Source organism: Polyodon spathula, chromosome 1, assembly GCF_017654505.1.
Source record: "Polyodon spathula isolate WHYD16114869_AA chromosome 1, ASM1765450v1, whole genome shotgun sequence".
Taxonomy (NCBI): domain Eukaryota; kingdom Metazoa; phylum Chordata; class Actinopteri; order Acipenseriformes; family Polyodontidae; genus Polyodon; species Polyodon spathula.
In genome coordinates this window covers 69,434,122-69,454,216 of record NC_054534.1, presented here as the reverse complement: position 1 = coordinate 69,454,216, position 20,095 = coordinate 69,434,122, and the positions used below count along the sequence as shown (strand labels likewise).

The window sequence follows — 20,095 nt, the reverse complement described above, 5'->3', positions numbered from 1 at the left end:
TGCTGAAGAGGGACGTCCTCACAGCAGCATGTTGCCATTTTCTGTCTCATATCTCTGAGACAGGTCGTGAATTGCTTCGGCGCTTGCGTCTGAATTTGGCTAACCCTAACCCCCCCCCCGTTGCATTTGTTATATTCATTTCAGAAACCAGTTAAGATTAAGCAAAGCAAGCATTTTCTGGTTAAGCAAACATAGCACTTCTCCTTCTCCCCATCCTCTGTCCCCAGTCATCTGACTCTAATTCAACCTAAGGCTGTGATGGAACATTCTGTCCTTTCTTTCGTCTTTCACAAGTTCTTCATATTGCAAAACTGCACCCCAATGAACATTGGTTGATCCTGTTTCGTTCCTTCAGATGCAGCATCATGCTCATGCACTCATGCTGTGGGGTATTTGGATTCTAAACTATCTGGACAATTGGTTGATTTGCGCGCAGTCAAAAGCACGCTCAGAGGCGCACACAAAACAGGTCATAGATCATGTGGCGAAGTTGGGGCTCTCAATACATCAACAGAAGAGCAACTTCGTACCTTCTCAGTCCACAGTGTTCCTAGGGATCAAACTGAACTCTGTGAGCATGCTTGCCTCACTGTTGGAAGACAGGATTCGGTCGTTGGAGACCACACTCTCCCTATTCAGAGAGGACGCACTCCTACAGGTTAAACTATATCAAAGGTTGTTGGGGATGATGGCAGCTGCCTCGAGAATCCTTCCACTAGGGCTGCTGAGAATGCGCCTGCTTCAAGCCTGGGTGAATACGCTCAAGGTGCACCTGGTTCGAGATCAGTACCAGCTGGTGCAAGTGTCCAGACAATGCCGGAAGACACTGGACTGGTGGCTCCGTCCCGGCAATCTGCGCCTCTGATCTCCCCTCGGATCCCCTCACAGAAGGGAAGTGATCACTACAGACGCCTCCAGTCTGGGATGGGGGGCAGTCTGGAACGGGAGAGGAATAAGAGGTCAGTGGAAGGGACATTTGCAGCAAGCGCACATAAATGTGCAAGAGCTACAATAAGTGAGCCTGGCGTTATCACATTTTCACCAGGAATTAGCGCACAAACACGTGCTGGTCCGGACAGACAACACCTCAGTGGTAGCCTACATAAATCACCAAGGCGGCCTGCTCTCACCGGGCCTTCACCACACAGTGCATAGACTCCTGTCCTGGACGCACAGAAACTTGCGTTCCATCAGGGAAGTTCACCTCCTCGGTGTGGACAACAAGGCAGCAGACCTGTCCAGAGGAGCTCCAGACAACTCGGATTGGAGGCTGCATCCTCAAGTGGTGGAACAAATTTGGGAAAGGTTTCGGCCAGCATGAGTCAACCTCTTTGCCACAGCCGAGTCCACTCGTTGCCCTCTATGGTTCTCCATGGAGAGAGGTGGGGGTCCTGGGAGTAGATGCGCTAGCTCACCCCTGGCCGCAGGGGCTCTTGTATGCGTTCCCTCCGCTACCATTAATACCCCTGACACTAGAGAGGATCAGAGTGGAGAGAGCACAGGTTCTGCTGGTAGTACCCAGATGGCCGAGACGCCCCTGGTTTGCTCTCCTCTCCGACATGTTATCGTATCAGCCGTGGCAGCTCCCACTGCACAAGGACCTCCTGAGCCAAGCGGAGGGGCTATTATGGCACCCGAACCCAGCCCAGCTCCAACTCTGGGTCTGGCCATTGAACGGAGCCGTCTATTTAGACAAGGTTTGCCAGATGCTGCAGTAGAGACACTACAGTCTGCTAGGGCACCGAGCGCTAGAGCCCAGTACTCATATAAATGGAAAGTTTTCCAAGACTGGTGCCTATTGAGACGATATTACAACACTTGTTTGACGCAGGAAAATCAGCGTCCACTTTGAAGGTATACCTGGCACCAATATCAGTGTGCCATGACAAAATTGACTCAGTATCCCCTGGGGCACAGTTCCTGGCAGTGCAATTTCTTAAAGGGGCTCGGAGGCTTCGTCCTCCCATGAAAAGTATGGTCTCTAAATGGAATCTAGAACCTGTACTGCGGGCCTTTATGGGTCCCCCATTTGAGCCTATGACGTCAGCAGAACTGCGACCTGTTTCATTAAAAGTGCCATTTTTAATAGCTATTAATCTGCCAGACGAGTAACTGAGCTTCATGCGCTGTCCATCGATGACACATGTATGGCTTTCACTGAAAGTGACTCGCGGGTAACATTAATAACAAATCCATCCTTTTTGCCAAAGGTGGAATCCTCATTCCATATTTTCCATACTTTCAGACCTCCCTCGCACGAGTCAGAGTAGGACCGTAGACAACACATGTGTCCTGGAGACACTCCAGCCAGCTGTTTGTCTGCTATGGGTGCCACTCTAGCGGTCACGCCCTATCGAAGCAACGTCTAGCGCACTGGGTAACAGATGCGATACTCTTGGCATATGAACAGACAGACTCCCTGTTACCGGGGGACATTACGGCCCATTCTACCAGGGGCCAGGCAACTTCGTGGGCTTTCCTTCATGGCGCCTCCTTAGATGAGTTATGCAATGCTGCTACATGGACAGGTAGTCAGACATTTGTGCATTTTTACCGCCTTGATGTGACAAACCAAAGAGACCCTCTCTGGGCTCTAGAGTTTTGCAGGCGGCATGCCCTTAGGCGTCATGTGGTCTCTGTTGTTATTGCCGTGGTGCTGTATAGTTGATAATCTGGAGCCACAACAGCTTTGGTACAGCTTTCCCATTCAGTAATGGTTGTCATTCGAATTGAAAGGGAACGTTAGGTTATGACCATAACCCTGGTTCCCTGAAAAAGAATGACAACCATTACCCTTCAAGGTCATGTCCTCAGCTGACCTCCGATTTCAAAAGAAAATGGCAATCTGCTACAGTGAGGATGTCCCTCTTCAACAGGAGGTGGGAGGGACTTCCCCCTAACAGCAGGGCCCTGATAGAGCAGCTTTTGTATATTTGCTCAGAGATTGACAGTCAGAGAGGCTCTTTCCCATTCGATAATGATTGTCATTCTCTTTCAGGGAACCAGGGTTATGGTAATAACCTAACGTTATAAACTGCAGAAAATGTTTGCCTTGCTTCTCTCGACACCATACATTTTCAGACTTGGCTACTTTGCTCTGCTCAAACCCAGCGGAGATATTTGGTGTATTCAGAGTTTTAATTGATTTAAATCATGTTTGTAATGTAAACTATTTCCTGTGACGTCAGACCTTATGTACTTGCCCGTCCACCCGAAGTTGGGGCCCATCCAAATTATCATTCTTAGCTAAGACCCTGGTAGGAACACAGTACAAAACATAATTGCAGAGATCGGTACAATACGCTTCTTTAGTTTGACGTCACATCGGCGGTGATTGTTGCAAGGTGGTTCCAAACAAACAGACGAGTCTATAGTAAAATAAATTAGTGCGTTTTACATTGCATAGTAAAAGGGTCCGTGTTCATCCGGCAACTCGTTTTTGCATTCTAAATCGGAAAACCAGAAAACGACTCGTTTTTCTATTTCTGTTTTTTATAAAAACAAAACTCGACCCGTTTTCCATTTTCCAATTCCTGAGTTTAAAGTACAAAAACTGATTCAGGCTTGTTTTCCCATTTTTCACATTGCTTTTTTGTAACAAAGTATTCGAAATGGAATAATCTGTAATACAAAAATAAATAATAGACCATTAAAAAAGAAAGTAATAAGCCCTGCTCAACTCGTATCGAATGTGTCTCGGTGTTATGACATTTTCTGCATCATACAATGAAATATATATTATATATATATATATATATATATATATATATATATATATATATAATATATATATATATATATATATATATATATATATGGGATACAAATTGGGTACCCGTGAAAGGGGAGCTCTAAAGCGCCCTGGACCTGTTCCTGTATTATGCTATATATATATATATATATATATATATATATATATATATATATATATAATATATATATAATATATAATATAATCCAGTTAAGTTTTTAAAGCCAGATATAAATACCTGGATTTCACGCCTTCCCCCCTTCCGCCTCTTGTGTGTGGAGGCTTATTATTTTTTGTATTATTATAATGCACTGAGTGATACAAGGGTGATTATATTAACTTAGCGTAGACCTAAAGCTGTGTTGTAGTACAGTACTTTGTAACAACTGCTAAATTAATTACTATATAAATAATGTTGGTAAACAGACCGTACACTTCTAAGACAATAAGTACCGGCGTGAAATTATTGCATCTTCCTAACAACGGGACACAGAGAGCTGGTCGTGTCTGACATTTTTTTAAAGGTCTTGATGGAGCGAAATCATTTAAGATATTAAATGTTGTGGTGTTTTCATGCTGCAGTGGGTAATGAGGGGGGGGGGGGGGGGGGGGTCTTTTGTAACAGCATATGGTGAAGGGTGGGGGTTAATTCTGTTTACAGTTTCGTACTGTGTCGCAGTTCCTTCTTTTGTAAGAGCTGCAAACCGCAGGGAGAGGAGATGTTAGCATCTTAGAGCTTGCAATAGGATGACTAAAGGGGGCTGACGCGCTTGGTTGAATTGGTCTGTCCCTCTTCCGATATGTGAGTATATCTACAATTGTTTAAGTGTGTACCTGTCAGAGAAACATTAACAGATTGCCGGTGAAGTGTTGTCTCTCCAGATACCTGCTTGAATAAAGACTACCTTCTTTATCACCGACAAATGGAGATTGATTTCATTTTTCGTCACTACAGTCTATTATTTATTTTTGTATTACATATTATAGTATTCAATTTCGAATATTTTGTTGCAAAAAACAGTATGAAAAAATGTGAAAACAAGTCTAAATCAGAAATTGTTAAATGAAAAACGTGTCGATTTTTGTTTTTATGAAAAACCGAAATGCAAAAACGATTGATGTACACGGAACATACTGGCATAAACTGTGTACTCTCATGTAAGAATGGTGGAAAATTCTCTCATTTGAGAGAGTTTTCTCCCTTTTTAATTAGATGTTCTTCCCTTTAAAAAAAGTGAGCACTCTGAAAGTGCTGTGTTGTTTGGAACCAGGTAGCAACCATAAGTGAGTGTCAGTGACGAAAGCACTAAAGAGTCGTATGTCTTTGGTAAAAGGAGCATGTATCAGGGGCGGAGAAGAGGTGTGCTTCAAGCACGTGTTAGTTACGTTAACACGACAGCTGTATAAACCGGCAGGACAGTTGTAGTTTCTATATCTGAGCATTAAATATATATTCCAGACGGAAATTACTTCTGATACAAACTGAACAACCAAACACCGCTGATTCAAAACCAGAGTTTACAATGGCTACTGAAATTTTTAACAAAGACACAACCATTCAACTTAGGAAGAAGCACATTGGGTAAGATTAGAGGTAGCCTTTTAGGATGATCTAGTTGTACCCGACCTTTTAGTTTTTTGGTAGATTGAATATGTTTTATAGTTCAAAAAGATGGAAGCAGGGTTTTGGGATAGCCAACTTAAATTACTGGGTTATTTAAAGTGACAAGAATTGTGGAAATTTATTTTCTATTAATATTTAGCATTAGTATTCATTTACATTTTATCTTGGTCAGAATGGTAATGTGTTGGCCCTTCTGTTGTATCGTGTAGTGTTATATGTATTACAATATGTTATACTGCCGTACAGAGGGAATTTACATGCAAATAGTTGCAGTACACCAAGCAACGACGTGGATGGATTGTTACATTAACAAATTAGTTAGGCTGCATACTGTCCTAGGGCTTTATCTATCTTGACTTGTGCAAATTCAGTAGGCTACTTTTTCTAACTTGAAACACATTAGAAAAAAAAAGTTTACCGGTACAGTACTGAAATTGATTCATAAAAGCAGACAAACAGTAAACAGATCTGACTTGTCAATGTAGCATATTTAAAACTGTTATATGTATGTGCTGAATTTATAAATTACCATGGTGTGAAAAATTGTTATAAAGAATTAGCGATATGCGCGATTAGAAACAAGCTTTAGACGTCAACAAAATACTTCACTATTCTATGCCAGTGAATGTGCAGGGTGTTTTTGCAGTTTTCCCGTGCTTAGGTTTGCCATGTTTTTAATATACTTTACCCTAGCTCTCTGGGCTTTTACTATGGTAAACGTGTATAACACAAAGGTCAATGTCCTGAATTTGTTTGCTGTTGATACGAGCCAGCAGTTTTCTAACAGATGTGCGAGTTATGGGAATGATGGGCTTGCAATCCTATATACTGCAGACAAATATGTAACGACAGTACTTCTGTATTATGTTTTCCTGTATTAAGCCTAGAAATGAGCAGGTGTTCTATCCGGTGTCATCTGGTTTAAGGCTTGTATTGTACATCATATGGACATAATATAACAGCATTCGAATACATCATGTACCAAATACTGTCTGTTATATATAATAAAAGCCATGCACATGGGTAAAAGTATCTGATACTAAATTGAAAAAATAAAGGAAAAAACTTTTTTTTTTTTTTTTTATAGTTTAAAAACCCATCTAACCAACAGTACATCAATACCTAACAGTGAAATACAATGTTATTCTGTTCAACAGTGTTCCAAGTTTCTTTATATATATATATTACAAATATGCCAGTTTATTTTAGGAATCCATTAATAATAACCTCACAAATTCAGGGTGAATTGCTGATTTGCGTAGGTTTTATGTACACTGTTGATATTGTCCCAATTTGTATTTGAACAGATGACGCTAGCTGCACGTATACAGATAGTAATCTGCTTAGTGTACATGCACAAATGGTAATCAGAGTACATTGCTTCAAGTGTGTTTTTAATTGTGTTTGCATCAGTACTTTCTGTAAAAACAAACTGTAATTAATTGCACTGTAAGTACAGAGATGTATCCATTACCAAATGATCTTCAATGACAATGCATGGTTCTGTACTAAAAGACAATGGTAGCACAAGGGCAGGTACAGTGATCCACTTTTAGAATTATACTACAGTGGTGACATTGTCAAAGTTCGTTCATGAATCTGTACCCTCTGCAGTGCTACAATACTAGAGGACCACTGTAACATACCCTATATCTGCACCCGATCCATTGCATTGCCATTGCTGGTGATGCTGTGGCCTGCATGGCCTGCTAGGATTTCACAGTGCTTGGTTACTGTAATTTTCCATTTACCTTTTTTTGTTTGAATGCACTTTTTCAACGAAAGCCCTGTGTTGTTACTGATTTAGCACTTGGTTGCATAGTTGTTCTTTGGTATTTTAAAACATTTTTCATTTCACTAGTAACTTTTTTTTTTTTTTTTAAACTCAGTAGTTGAAAGAACCCCTGTAGCTTCTCAAACATATCTTATCTCCAAGTACAGCTGGCACAAAGTGTAACCATTAACCTGCCCTGACATTAACCTGACCAAGTTGATGGATGATACCACATTTTTTCTACGTGATTTTTCTTATGAAGGTATTTCCCAAATCCACTTGGGGAAGAGTTTTGCAGGGGGACAGTTACATGATGTACCAGCTGCACTTTGAGAGAAGACATGAAGTCACCAGGATATGATGACTGAAAAAGAAAACGATATTATATCTAAAACAGAAGAAGCATACATACATTATTAGTTCATATCTGTACCAATTTGCTTATTTTTATTTAAATGACACCACTATAATACTTTTTAAAATGTTTTGGTCACTTCAGGCCTTCCTGCAAGGTGTTTTTCGGCAAGGATCCCATTAAGATAATCCGTGCCAAAGGCCAGTACATGTTTAATGAGAAAGGTGAAAGGTACCTGGACTGTATCAACAATGTTGCTCATGGTAAGAACCTAAATATAGTAAGTTTTATAGTGATTAAGACTTGAAGTGTCAGTTTAATGAGATGATTGCACAAGCACAGCCACTGGCAGAAATGTGTCATAATGGTATAAAAACCTACACATGGTTACCATTGCAGTACCATATCAGCATTTTTTTCTTTTAACTGTATCAAGAAAAAACCCTGCTATATTTGTTCCATATCCATTATGTCGTCTCTGTTGTTATTGCTTTGATCTGTTAATAGTTTTGGTTGGGTTTTAATTGAGTTATAATGATATTCTGATGTAAGTTCAAAATCATATATTCTCTAATGTATACTGTAGAATAACAAACTATTTGAACACTACTGTTCATATGTCGATATTTTCCAGTGCTATCTCAAAAATATGGAGTGTATACTGTACAATTACACTGTTGGTTATTTAACAAATATGATTTTCACACACATTTTTAATTATTCATACTATCTGTAACAACTAAGCAAATGTGAGCCTAAGCAGGAGATGGTGCTTATTTTCTGTGTTTGTTATTCAGTGGGACACAGCCATCCATATGTAGTGAATGCTGCAGTCAAACAAATGGAGATGCTGAACACCAACTCTCGCTTCCTGCACGACAACCTTGTCCAATACGCCCAGCGCCTTACAGCCACTCTGCCAGAGCAGCTCTCTGTCTGCTACTTTGTGAATTCAGGGTATGTCCTTATATGCTTTTTATGTGCTTTCTGCCACATGTTGTAAAATGGCAGCTGACAGTGACAGTAATGGCTATATTTTTAAAGTATTTACTGCAGTCTTCAATTTTTTTGGATGGAGAAAAATAAATGCTAAAAAGACAAAGCTAGAACCAAACCAGTTAGATTTTTTTTTTATCCTTTCTAAAAATACAGTCGGAGTTAATGAAACAATGGAAGAAAAGCTTTGAAAATATGTTCCAAAATGTCTAAAACCTCCAATGGAAATGAAATGTGACGCATTCAGAATTTACAGAGACAAAGGCTCAGAAGTTCTTCTAATGGGGAGAGGACGTATATTTAAAATAATCAGTGACTATATAACTAGTCATCACTGTATAACTAGTTAAAAACAGTCAAGAAGTTACATTTTAAAATCAAAACCCATGCATAGGTATTCATTAATCTTTGTTTGTTTTGTCAGTTTTTTTTTTTTTGCTTTTGTTCCTGCTTGTCTTGTCTTAAGAATGTTTATTCATGAACTACTTAAGATTGCTTTCACAGATTGTTCACATTTTCTGCCCAACATATTAGTCATGAATTCACACTAGCAGTTGCTCCATCAAGTATTTGATCCAGGTGTACTGGTACTTGTTTGTGTGTTGAATAAGGAAACCCAGCTTTATAACTTAGCAAATTCCTTGGCTTTTGGGTCCTGGCTAATAAAACACTGTCTTTGCAGCTCTGAAGCTAATGATCTTGCCCTTCGACTGGCTCGACAGCACACTGGTAACGAGGACATCATAACACTCAACCAGTAAGTGATGAAAAACTCTTCTTGAACCTTTTCCTTTACTGTTTATTCACCAGAAATGCTATTGAATTTTATCATTAAAACCTTAATTATACAAATTTTAACCTCTTATAACTTTTTATTTTTCAAGTGCATACCATGGTCATGTGTCGTCACTGATTGATATCAGCCCTTATAAATTCCTTCAGCTTGACAAAAGTGCAAAGAAGGATTTTGTACACGTGGTGAGTGTTTAATGACGTCGACATGAAATACTGCATGGCGTGAGATAAGGTTTACAACCATCTATACACACACTTCTTATATTAACTTTAAACACTCAATCATCAAGAAGTAAACAAATGTTTCAGCTGATGTCTTTATCAATGTAATGCCAGCCTTAGTGTAAATCATGTTTTAAAATGATAGTAAAGCCTGATTAATGTTTACTGTTTATTCTTTTGAAAAAGTATGGTAAACTTTTATTATCCCCTGCTGGTGAGGCATAACCCAGGGGAAATAGTGGATGTCACGATGCCTGTACTGCTATCACACTTTGCTTTGCATATGCATTGGGACCCAATTGTGATGAAACTTGTTAAGGAACCTCTTTATCACCAGTGATTGAGCGTGTCTGATCTGGGAGTACGTGGTTTCTGACATGCTTGTTTTGTATGGTATTTCTCGCAATAGGTTGAGACTAAACAAGCTGCTGTTCAGATTTGCAATCCATACGGAAATAATGGAATTCTTTTTGTTTCAGGCCTCTGCTCCTGACATATATAGAGGGCAGTTCAGGGAGGACCACCCAGACCCTGCTACTGCTTATGCAGATGAAGTAAAGGACATTATGCAGGAAGCCCACAAAAATGGTCGAAAGGTTTGTTTCTACTCCTACAGTATTTTTTTCTAAAAGCCACAAATGCTGCATTCTCTGCGGAAAACAAAGAGAGCTATCAAATGCCAGCCGAAATGGAAATTATAGTGCATTACAAAGCATTTGCGTAAGTATAATACATACTGTGTATATTGCTGAGCCTGGGCTTGATGCCATTTCAGATGTGTGGTTTTGGGTCATTGTTTTGTTTTTGTTTCTTTGCTAAAACAGATGTTATGCAGCTGCCATTGTCCTTTCCTGTGCACCTTTGCAGTACACATCAAACTACAGATACCTTCCACATTCCAATCCTCTGTCAATATATTTTCATCCATACTTTGTGTTTCTTAAACATGATTCATTGACCTTTCACATTCCTAACCAGTTGGTATCAACTCCATTAAGTAAACACTGTACGTCAGAGGCTTCTAAGTGACATTTGAGTAAAAAATAAATCAAAACTACAAAGACAGTTTGATGCCGTTTTATATGAAGCAGCACTGTTTTGTGTGTGTTTCATTATTCAAAATTGGATAAAGCCAATGAAGTGTGATGGTTCAACTTTAAATGGATTAATAATCTTGTCTTTCAAGTAAATTATTTTTTTTTTGTACTAAAGTACAGTTCTTTTTTTTCTTCTTTTTCTCCCACTGTTGTTTGTTTTTGCAGGTGTACCCAATGTGAAAGGCTTGTGCTAAGGGCTAGCGAGTGTCATTAACAGACACCCTGTGGGGGTACCGCGTGCGGATTTGTTGCAGCGTACAACCCCCAGGTGTTGTGTAACTTCTTTACCAAGGCCGCAGACACTCCAGCTAACCTTATTTCCAGGAAGATGGCAGCGGGCTAACCTTCTTTCCAGGAGACCCTTGTTGAATCGTTCCACATGACACAGATATTTTCTGGGCAGGGCTATTTAAGCTTTGTGGGAGCCACTGTGATAGCTAACCATTTTAAAACAGACAAGCTCTGTGGACATTGTCAGTAGATTGCATCACAGTGGTATTTTCAGAAACAAATGTAAGATTTGTGTTCAATGAAATCCAAACTCTTGTTTTTGTTTTTTTATACCCCACTTGACATGCACTGGGTGCAGTGACTGTATAACTGTATTTCCCTTTCCAGCTGCTTTAACTACCAGTAGACTTGTCTTAAGTGAGTCTACGCCCAGGATGGAAGTTCTATAAATCCTTGAAGACCCCGGAGGAAGACTTGAGAGAGCGTCCGTTTTTCTGGTGTCCATTTGCATCGCTCCCTAGCAGTTGCTGAAGTTTTTCTCCCCCCACCACCAACCCCACACCCCGTCGTACATTTGCGCACACTTTTGTCGTTTGAGTTGGAGATGTATTTGATATCGTCTTCTTTTGTGTAGATTGCTGCCTTTATTGCTGAGTCCTTGCAGAGTTGCGGAGGTCAAATAATTCCACCAGCAGGCTACTTCCAGAAAGTGGCACAGTACGTACAAAATGCTTGTGCACGCTTCAGATATGCTGCTTAATTCCTAGCCTTTACTTCCAGTCTTCTACAAATCAATACCTTTGGCACTAAAAAATGGTTTTGTCAACATTGCTATGCCAGAGCTGAGGTACACTGTTGAACCAGTGTGAGGGGAAGCCCAGCATTGAGATCAACCTGTGCTGAAGCTTGAAAGGGATTCAGTCCCTCTAGTGCTGTAATGCACTCTACCTCTACCTCTTACTTTGTTCATCATGAATTATGCAATTATATTCACTAAATAAGTTGGAAAAGCCAGTATTAATGCATATTATGATTATTTTAAAAATGTAGGTTTAATATGGCTTTCTGTTTCTCTTTTAAAACTGAACTACTAAAATTTTCCTGTTTTTGGTGCAAGCAATATCTTCTAAAGTGGGTACCCAGTAACGCTACTTTTGGTATGTCTTTGGATTTCCATTAATTGCCAAATCAATTTATTAACAAAACCTAGCTTCCCCCAACACCCTGAATCAATATTGTTAAACACTAAGAAGTTACATGTTTTAGTTCATATTATAATACATTTTAACAAAAATTATGTGATATATAGATGCCAACAGGTGGAGATGAATTCATTTCCTATCCCACTGGATTCTGTGATATTCTCCCTGTTGTGTTTGCTGTTAGGTCCAGTAGATGGATCTGTATACTCTTGCTCTTGTTTCCAGGCACGTGCGTAAAGCAGGAGGAGTGTTTATAGCAGATGAAGTACAGGTTGGCTTTGGCCGGGTCGGGAAACACTTCTGGGCCTTTCAGCTTCAAGGGGAAGACTTTACACCAGACATTGTCACCATGGGGAAACCCATCGGCAATGGTCACCCATTGTCCTGCGTGGTCACCACCAAGGAAATTGCTGAATCCTTCATGTCGTCCGGGATGGAGTACTTCAACACAGTGAGTGTCTGTCTGCCATGGTAAAGTGCTTCTTATGCCTTTGATTAACAGGATTTGTAACATCTAGTTTAACTTAAGCCAGACATTTAGCATCCAATAGCTTCAATTATTTTATGGTTTGCCATCATTAAGACCAGCAACCAGATTTAAGAACATAAGAACATAAGAAAGTTTACAAACGAGAGGAGGCCATTCGGCCCATCTTGCTCGTTTGGTTGTTAGTAGCTTATTGATCCCAAAATCTCATCAAGCAGCTTCTTGAAGGATCCCAGGGTGTCAGCTTCATGTCTACCAGTTAGCATGAGTGCCTTCTGATAGAAAACAGGATTTAGTTTAAACCTTTTCCTCTGTCATTCTAAAAGTTACTGTTGGGACATACATGAGATAAACTAACATTAGAAAGTGGAAACAAAATGTATTTGTGCCAACACAAATTGTGAAAGAAAGATAAACGTCTTAGATATATTTCCTAAAGCTGGTCGTGTTCGTTTAAGTAATTTACATTAAAAAAAAAAAGAAAACATTACTCCAGCTTTTGAAAACCACTTGAATGACCAGGTATAACAGAAGAGGTTAAAGAAGATGTGTACACCCCCTGTAGCACAAGCCTATAGACATTTAATGTTCAGTGCACCCCTGTGAGATGAAACGGTATATGATCAGAAAAAAGCAAACTATGCAGTACAGAAAGCTGGGAGGACAAGTTACTGTTGGACTGAGGTATACATATATGTATATATTTTTTATGTATATACTTTTCAGTATTGATTTGACTTTCAGTTTGGAGGGAACCCAGTGTCCTGTGCAATTGGGAATGCCGTTCTGGATGTCATTGAAAAACAGGACCTCCAGGGTAACGCAGACAAAGTGGGGAATTACTTAATCAAGCTGCTGAACGAGCAGAAAGAAAAGCACCCTCTTATTGGAGACATCAGGTAAGCAAGCAGTCTCGCCAACCAATTAGTTTATTTTATGTAGCTTGGTGATGCTGGCAGCTGCATCTCATGTTTTTATCGTGCGTGATATTTTCAAGGATTGTTTAGAAGATCATCCACTAACAGTCCAAGAGGCAGCACTGAGATGACTATTGTGTTTATGCACTCCAAGTTTGCTTGGTTTGGGATAGACAGTGGCTTGCTATTTGTTATGATTAATACTGTACTACTATTAACCCAATAAGAAACTTTAGAGATCTATCATAAGTTTGTTATTAAGACAATAAAACCTGATACAGAGGGGCTTACTGTTTGTTTGCTACAAGTTGTGCCAAAGTCTGTGTTTCTCTTAACTGACTGAAGCAACACAACCAAATACACCAACATCGAGTGTCTTATTGCCATTGCACAGAGGAATGGCACTAGAGGAAATCTATGTCTGTATATGAGGCGATCAAACCCTGTACCTTACTTTACTTTATACTTATACTAGAATGGCAATCCAGAATTCTGTGAAACTGTGTCTTGCTTTTCAGGGGTGTTGGCTTGTTTGTTGGTGTGGATATGGTGACGGACCGAGTGAAAAGGACTCCTGCCACAGCAGAAGCACAGCACGTCATTTACAAGTACGTATTCCATTGAAAACTAGCTTCTGTCCTCAGTTGGGCCTTATGTATTTATCCTTGCCATTGACACTTCTATAAAGACAATAGGGTATATCCAAGGTTGAGTACTGGTTAAACAATCTTTGTTTCCCAATGGTATGAAAAACATAATCTCTTAACAGTGCATTGGATTTTCTGTTGTGTATTTTTGTAAAATGCCAGGGAAGGCCCTATTCTATTGAATAAAATCAGCAACAATATTTAGAATCAATCTAGATAATTATACAGTAAAACCTGCACAATCCAGCGTTGTTTGAGTCCCAAAGTTGTCCCAAATTAGAGTGTGTTTTTATACTACCAAATGGTGGTGGATTGCACATTCAGATTTAAATTGATTTTAGGCAGAAGAGACTTAAAAGTCATGCTGGAATCCAGAATAGACAGGTTCTGGATTGTAGAGGGTATCATACAATTCATTGCAACAAGGATTTGTTCAGGACCCAAAAATCACGCCAAATTATACAGAATGCTGGTATGTAGGGGCTGGATTAGACAGGTTTTACTGTAGTAGACCTCAATGGCTCTAAATAAGTTTAGTCAATGCTGAATTCCAAGTGAAAATAAAATACACTTATTTTTACCGTTCAGACAGTTTCAATGACATAAAATGTTGCCAACTGAGAGCAGCCCCTGGTCTCCCTCACTTTCTTTTTAAGCGATTGTATATTTAAAATCTCAAAGTAAAGCAATCTTTATTTCAGTTTTGAGGGGATATAGAATGGGTATAATCACCATAAGGCAGTGACATTTTTTAGTGAATGTCTATTGTAAATATCCTTTGGTCTTTTTTAATCATATTGGATAAGTTTAGTCTTGTTACATACTGTGGTATAAGACAATGTGAAATTGCAATGTGAAGTAGCTGCTCTGTTTCTGCTTTTTTTTAAAACATGAGTGAGGCACATAAACTGTTCTAAGGAAAATGATACTGTGATGGAGCACTACATCTGTTTTGCAGGCTTAAAGAACAGAATATCCTCCTGAGTGCAGACGGTCCTCACAGGAACATCTTGAAGTTCAAACCGCCTATGTGCTTCTCTGAAGAAGACGCCAAGTTTGCAGTGGATAACATAGATGAGATTCTAACAGGTATGCTGGATATTTCTGACTTGTGAAAGTTAACCATGGTAATTTTCAGGGAAATGTATCAGTCTGCCATTGTACACTACGCACTTACCACAGTTTTCGCTCTGTGATTTACCATGTTTTCAGTCTACTTTTACTGTGGTTTACTGCACTTCCTATGCTATTGCATGGCAGTAAACTTTATAGTGGAGTTTATCGTATGTACTTACTGTAATTTATTGGCACATATCCCATATCTGCAGGGGCCAATGTCTTTCCAATGGAGTACAATGAGTTCATAATCTGTACAGTTTGTTTTCTTCTTTTTGGTCCTATTGACTGTTTAGAATCATGACTTTGCTTGAATTCTGTAGCACAGTTTAAATTAATTCTCATTCTTAAAACGTGAATTCTACAGTTTACCATTTACATTCATTGTATATTATTTATAGCTATTGAAAGTGCAACCATGGTGAAAACAGAGAACATGGATTCAAATGCTGCTGAAAATGGAGCTTGCAAGCGAAAGGTAAGGGTAATCGCCATTTCCAAAAAGTACTTTTGTGTGGACTTTTGGAATTGTACCATACTTTTTTTTTTAAACTTTATTATAAGACAGAGTGTGGTTGTTAAGTCTAAATATCTTTGCACAGCTGGTTTTGTAGCAATATGTTGTCACAAACAAAATTATTTCAGATTGCTTTGTCTGACTATCAAAACCTCCAATAAAAAAAAGGTGTCATCAGAGCCCAGTACTTCATGCAGTACAACTTACACTGCCCAAGTTACATAGCTTTATGTCTCTCAGGATTGGGAGCAGGGGCCATAAAGCTCCACCCCCTAATTTGTTAATTGAGCGGATCGACTAGAGTAAACCTTGAAGGCTAGACTTGTACACCACTTAACTAGATTTAAGCACCAACATTGAATTCCCATGTGAAGCTCCAATAAATCATTTAAACTGCAACTTAACATATTGTCAAATTGTACCAAAGTTACATGTATGTACACTGACACATTAGATATATATATAATATATATACATATAGAATATATATATAGATATATATATATATATATATATATATAAATCATTTACAAATGCATTTACCAGAAACTTTGCTGGTTTGCAGATGGCTTCTTATGATAATGAACACAGCAGTGGAGAAAATGGATACCATGAACACGCACATGGAAATGGAGCTGCATGCGGACAGCAGATTGTATATTCCCATGACAGCCACAAAGTGTCTTGCAAAAGAATTAGAACGTAATATATATATAATCTAAGAACTTTTAAAATATTGTTGTCCATGAGAGTATATAGGCATGTATGAAGTTAAGAATGCCAACTTTTTACATGATGTAAGGTGCATTTAATTTCAGAGCAATGTGTATAACATTAATTACATTTTATTTCCATGTGTTAATGGTGTTACAATATGCAATTTGACATTTTGTTGCATATAATTGGAAATTAGTACTTCATTTTTTATGTATTTTACATAAGTTTTTAGTTTGACCTGCTGTATAACCTCCATAATCTTTTTACATAGTATGTCCAGTAAGATCACAAAAAATGTATGGCACAAAAAAATTGTTATTTAATGGTTTTGAATAAAGATGTTTAAATTTTTGTCCATTACTTGCCTTATATGTGCTAATTTTCAATCGTAAATGACAGCATTCTTCAAATGTCATTTCTATGTAGCTGTTCTTTTTATTTCATTTGAAATGAATATTGACCCAGGGCTGGATCATAGATTGTCAGTGTTTCGAAGGGTGCAACTTTTGACACTCAAAAAATTGCATTGGAAAACTTTAGAAAACGCTATATTATTTGATTACCTGCCCACCAAAACCACTGCGGTCTCCTTTGGGGGTAATAAAAACAAAATAAACATTTACATACAGTACTGTGCAAAAGTTTTAGGAAGGTGTGAAAAAATGCTGTAAAGTAAGAATGCTTTCAAAAATAGACATGTTGATAGTTTATATTTATCAATTAACAAAATGCAAAGTGAGTGAACAGAAGAAAAATCTATATCAAATCAATATTTGGTGTGACCACCCTTTGCCTTCAAAACAGCATCAATTCTTCTAGGTACACTTGCACACAGTTTTTGAAGGAACTCGGCAGGTCGGTTGGCCCAAACATCTTGGAGAACTAACCACAGTTCTTCTGTGGATTTAGGCAGCCTCAATTGCTTCTCTCTCTTCATTTAATCCCAGACAGACTCGATGATGTTGAGATCAGGGCTCTGTGGGGGCCATACCATCACTTTCAGGACTCCTTGTTCTTCTTTACGCTGAAGATAGTTCTCAATGGCTTTCGCTGTATGTTTGTATGTCTGCCTGTACTTCTCAGCATTGAGGAGACCATTAATTCTGACCAAATCCCCAATTCCATTTGCAGAAATGCTGCCCCAAACTTGAACCTCCTCCATGCTTCACTGTTGCCTGCAGACACTCATTCGTGTACCGCTCTCCAGCTCTTCTGCAAACAAACTGTCTTCTGCTACAGCCAAATATTTCAAATTTTGACTCATCAGTCCAGAGCACCTGCTGCCATTTTTCTGCACCCCAGTTCCTGTGTTTTCATGCATAGTTGAGTCGCTTGGCCTTGTTTCCACATCAGAGTTATGGCTTTTTGGCCGCAAGTCTTCCATGAAGGCCACTTCTGACCAGACTTCTCCAGACAGTAGATGGGTGTACCAGGGTCCCACTGTTTTCTGCCAATTCTGAGCTGATGGCATTGCTGGACATCTTCCGATTATGAAGGGAAGTAAGCATGATGTGTCTTTCATCTGCTGCAGTAAGTTTCCTTGGCCGACCACTGCATCTGTGGTCCTCAGCGTTGCCCGTTTTTTTGTGCTTCTTCAAAAGAGCTTGGACAGCAATCTGGAAACCCCTGTCTGCCTTGAAATTTCTACCTGGGAGAGACCTTGCTAATGCAGTATAACTACCTTGTGTCTTGTTGCTGTGCTCAGTCTTGCCATGGTGTATGACTTTTGACAGTAAACTGTCTTCAGCAACCTCACCTTGTTAGCTGGGTTTGGCTGTTCCTCACCCAGTTTTATTCCTCCTACACAGCTGTTTCTGTTTCAGTTATGATTGTGTTTCAACCTACATATTGAATTGATGATCATTACCACCTGTTTGGTGTAATTGTTTAATCATCCACCTGACTATATGCCTACAAAATCCCTGACTTTGTGCAAGTGTACCTAGAAGAATTGATACTGTTTTGAAGGCAAAGGGTGGTCACACCAAATATGGATTTGATTTAGATTTTTCTTCTGTTCACTCACTTTGCATTTAGTTAATTGACAAATATAAACTGTGTCTTTTTTAAAGCATTCTTACTTTATAGCATTTTTTCATACCTGCCTAAAACTTTTGCACAGTACTGTGCATCTACCTTAAAACTATAATAATGTATTCATTTATCTGCAACCGTTACCTTGTATGAAAACCAGTGCAGGCTCATACAAAGGGTTATCATAATCACGCAAGTGAAAGAGTACAGTCAAATGCAATCCAAAATGTATATACAAGTCTAGGATTGAATAATAAAATAAAAGATTGGTACAAAGCCAAGGCAGCTCTCACATGCTTTCCATCACATGAGAGTAGATGTTAAAACTTCATGCTGATTTGAACTCGGCTCTCGCCAAGGCTCTCGCCATCCTTCAGCCTGGTGTTGATGGCTGAAGTGTAATGCTGGATCAAGGGATCAGTTTAGATCTGCCTCCCCAGCGCATCAGCACACACAACAGCAGCAATAATGGCTCCGGTGATCAACCACAGTGCGATCTCCCCAGCGCATCAGCATGACAACCGTCTGGATTTAGCTAAGTAGGGTACATCTCTGGGGTCTTCAAATGGTCACCTTCCATCCTCAGTATTTCATCGACTAGCCCACGACACCTCAAGTGGGCTCAACAGCGATTCTGGCATCCCAGCATCACCCACCTCCGTCCTCAACTCAACCCAGCTTACTTACCACTACATCAGTGCTTCTATTGTGCTTGAGGTCCCTAACCAGAATCTTTCCATCTCAACCACAGCAGTTGCTGCTCCTCTCTGCTGCTTCATATAAGTTCTTCACTGTGCGATGCAACTCTTGTCTCTTGTCCACTGAATCTGACGTATGTGAGTACCGGGTTGTAAAGTGTGCAGCAAATCTTCGACAGCCCACCTCCACTGGGTAAACCCGGACTCTCCATCCTCGCTGTTCCGCTTCAGCAGCTAGTTGAGCATACCGAAGTTTCTTCCTCTCATCCACAGCATCCTCCCATGGCACTGTTAACTCTACCATATGAACAAGGCGTGCTGATCCAGACCACAAGACAATGTCTGGTCGAAGGTCAGTGGTGGCAATCTCAGATGGAAAAATAAGCCGTTGACCAACATCTGCCAACATTTTCCAGTCTCTCGCTGCTTCCAGTTGTCCTGGGCGAGGCTTGGTTTTCACACATTTCCTTGGCAGTTGCTCTTCTTGGCGGAGGAATATTGTCTTTGCGTAATGTTTTCATGGAACTGTTGGCAACTTATTGGTCAGGTTACACTTGTCTTCCAGTGCTAAGGCCAAACATTGCAGCACCTGGTCATGGCGTCAAGTAAACCGTCCTTGACTAAGACCCACCTTATATCCTGTCAAAATATGCCTTAATGTTGCAGGTGATGAACACAAAGGACTTGAGGGATCCTCTCCTACCCAGAGGTTTAGGTTATGTGGTGATGGGAGAACATCTTATGTTGATCTGATGAGGAAACTGATCCTGCTCTGTTCCATTGTCCATAGGTCTTGTCAGCCGATCTTGCATTGTTCCACATTCTCCCATCTCATCCAGTCTCCCTGCTTGGCCTGGGAAGCGACTTTTACATATTTCATCCTTTCCTCCTGCTTTTGCACCTCGTTGACTACCA

The 20,095-nt window shown here is 39.7% G+C and overlaps 1 protein-coding gene across 2 annotated transcripts; it reads left to right on the top strand.

Moving 5' to 3' along the window:
- The first annotated feature begins 4,449 nt into the window (after positions 1–4,449).
- On the top strand, positions 4,450–16,805 carry LOC121321715 (ethanolamine-phosphate phospho-lyase-like). Of its 2 annotated transcripts, none has more exons than XM_041260805.1 (13): positions 4,450–4,553; positions 7,649–7,767; positions 8,302–8,461; positions 9,183–9,257; positions 9,385–9,478; positions 9,997–10,113; positions 11,480–11,562; positions 12,273–12,498; positions 13,279–13,433; positions 13,970–14,059; positions 15,057–15,187; positions 15,616–15,692; positions 16,297–16,805. In XM_041260805.1, coding segments are annotated over exons 1-13 (1,470 nt in total). In that variant the 5' UTR covers positions 4,450–4,551; the 3' UTR covers positions 16,438–16,805. The 2 variants fall into 2 exon arrangements, with proteins under 2 accessions (XP_041116739.1, XP_041116731.1); XM_041260797.1 differs by lacking the exon at positions 4,450–4,553 and adding an exon at positions 5,135–5,333.
- Positions 16,806–20,095: the final 3,290 nt, after the last annotated feature.

Bases quoted from the DNA above. Each gene is read 5' to 3' on its own strand.
- LOC121321715 (XM_041260797.1), top strand. From the start codon at position 5,275: ATGGCTACTGAAATTTTTAACAAAGACACAACCATTCAACTTAGGAAG. The intron at 5,334-7,648 runs GTAAGATTAGAG...TGGTCACTTCAG, and splicing joins CTTAGGAAGAAGCACATTGG to GCCTTCCTGCAAGGTGTTTT. The intron at 14,060-15,056 runs GTACGTATTCCA...TCTGTTTTGCAG, and splicing joins GCACAGCACGTCATTTACAA to GCTTAAAGAACAGAATATCC.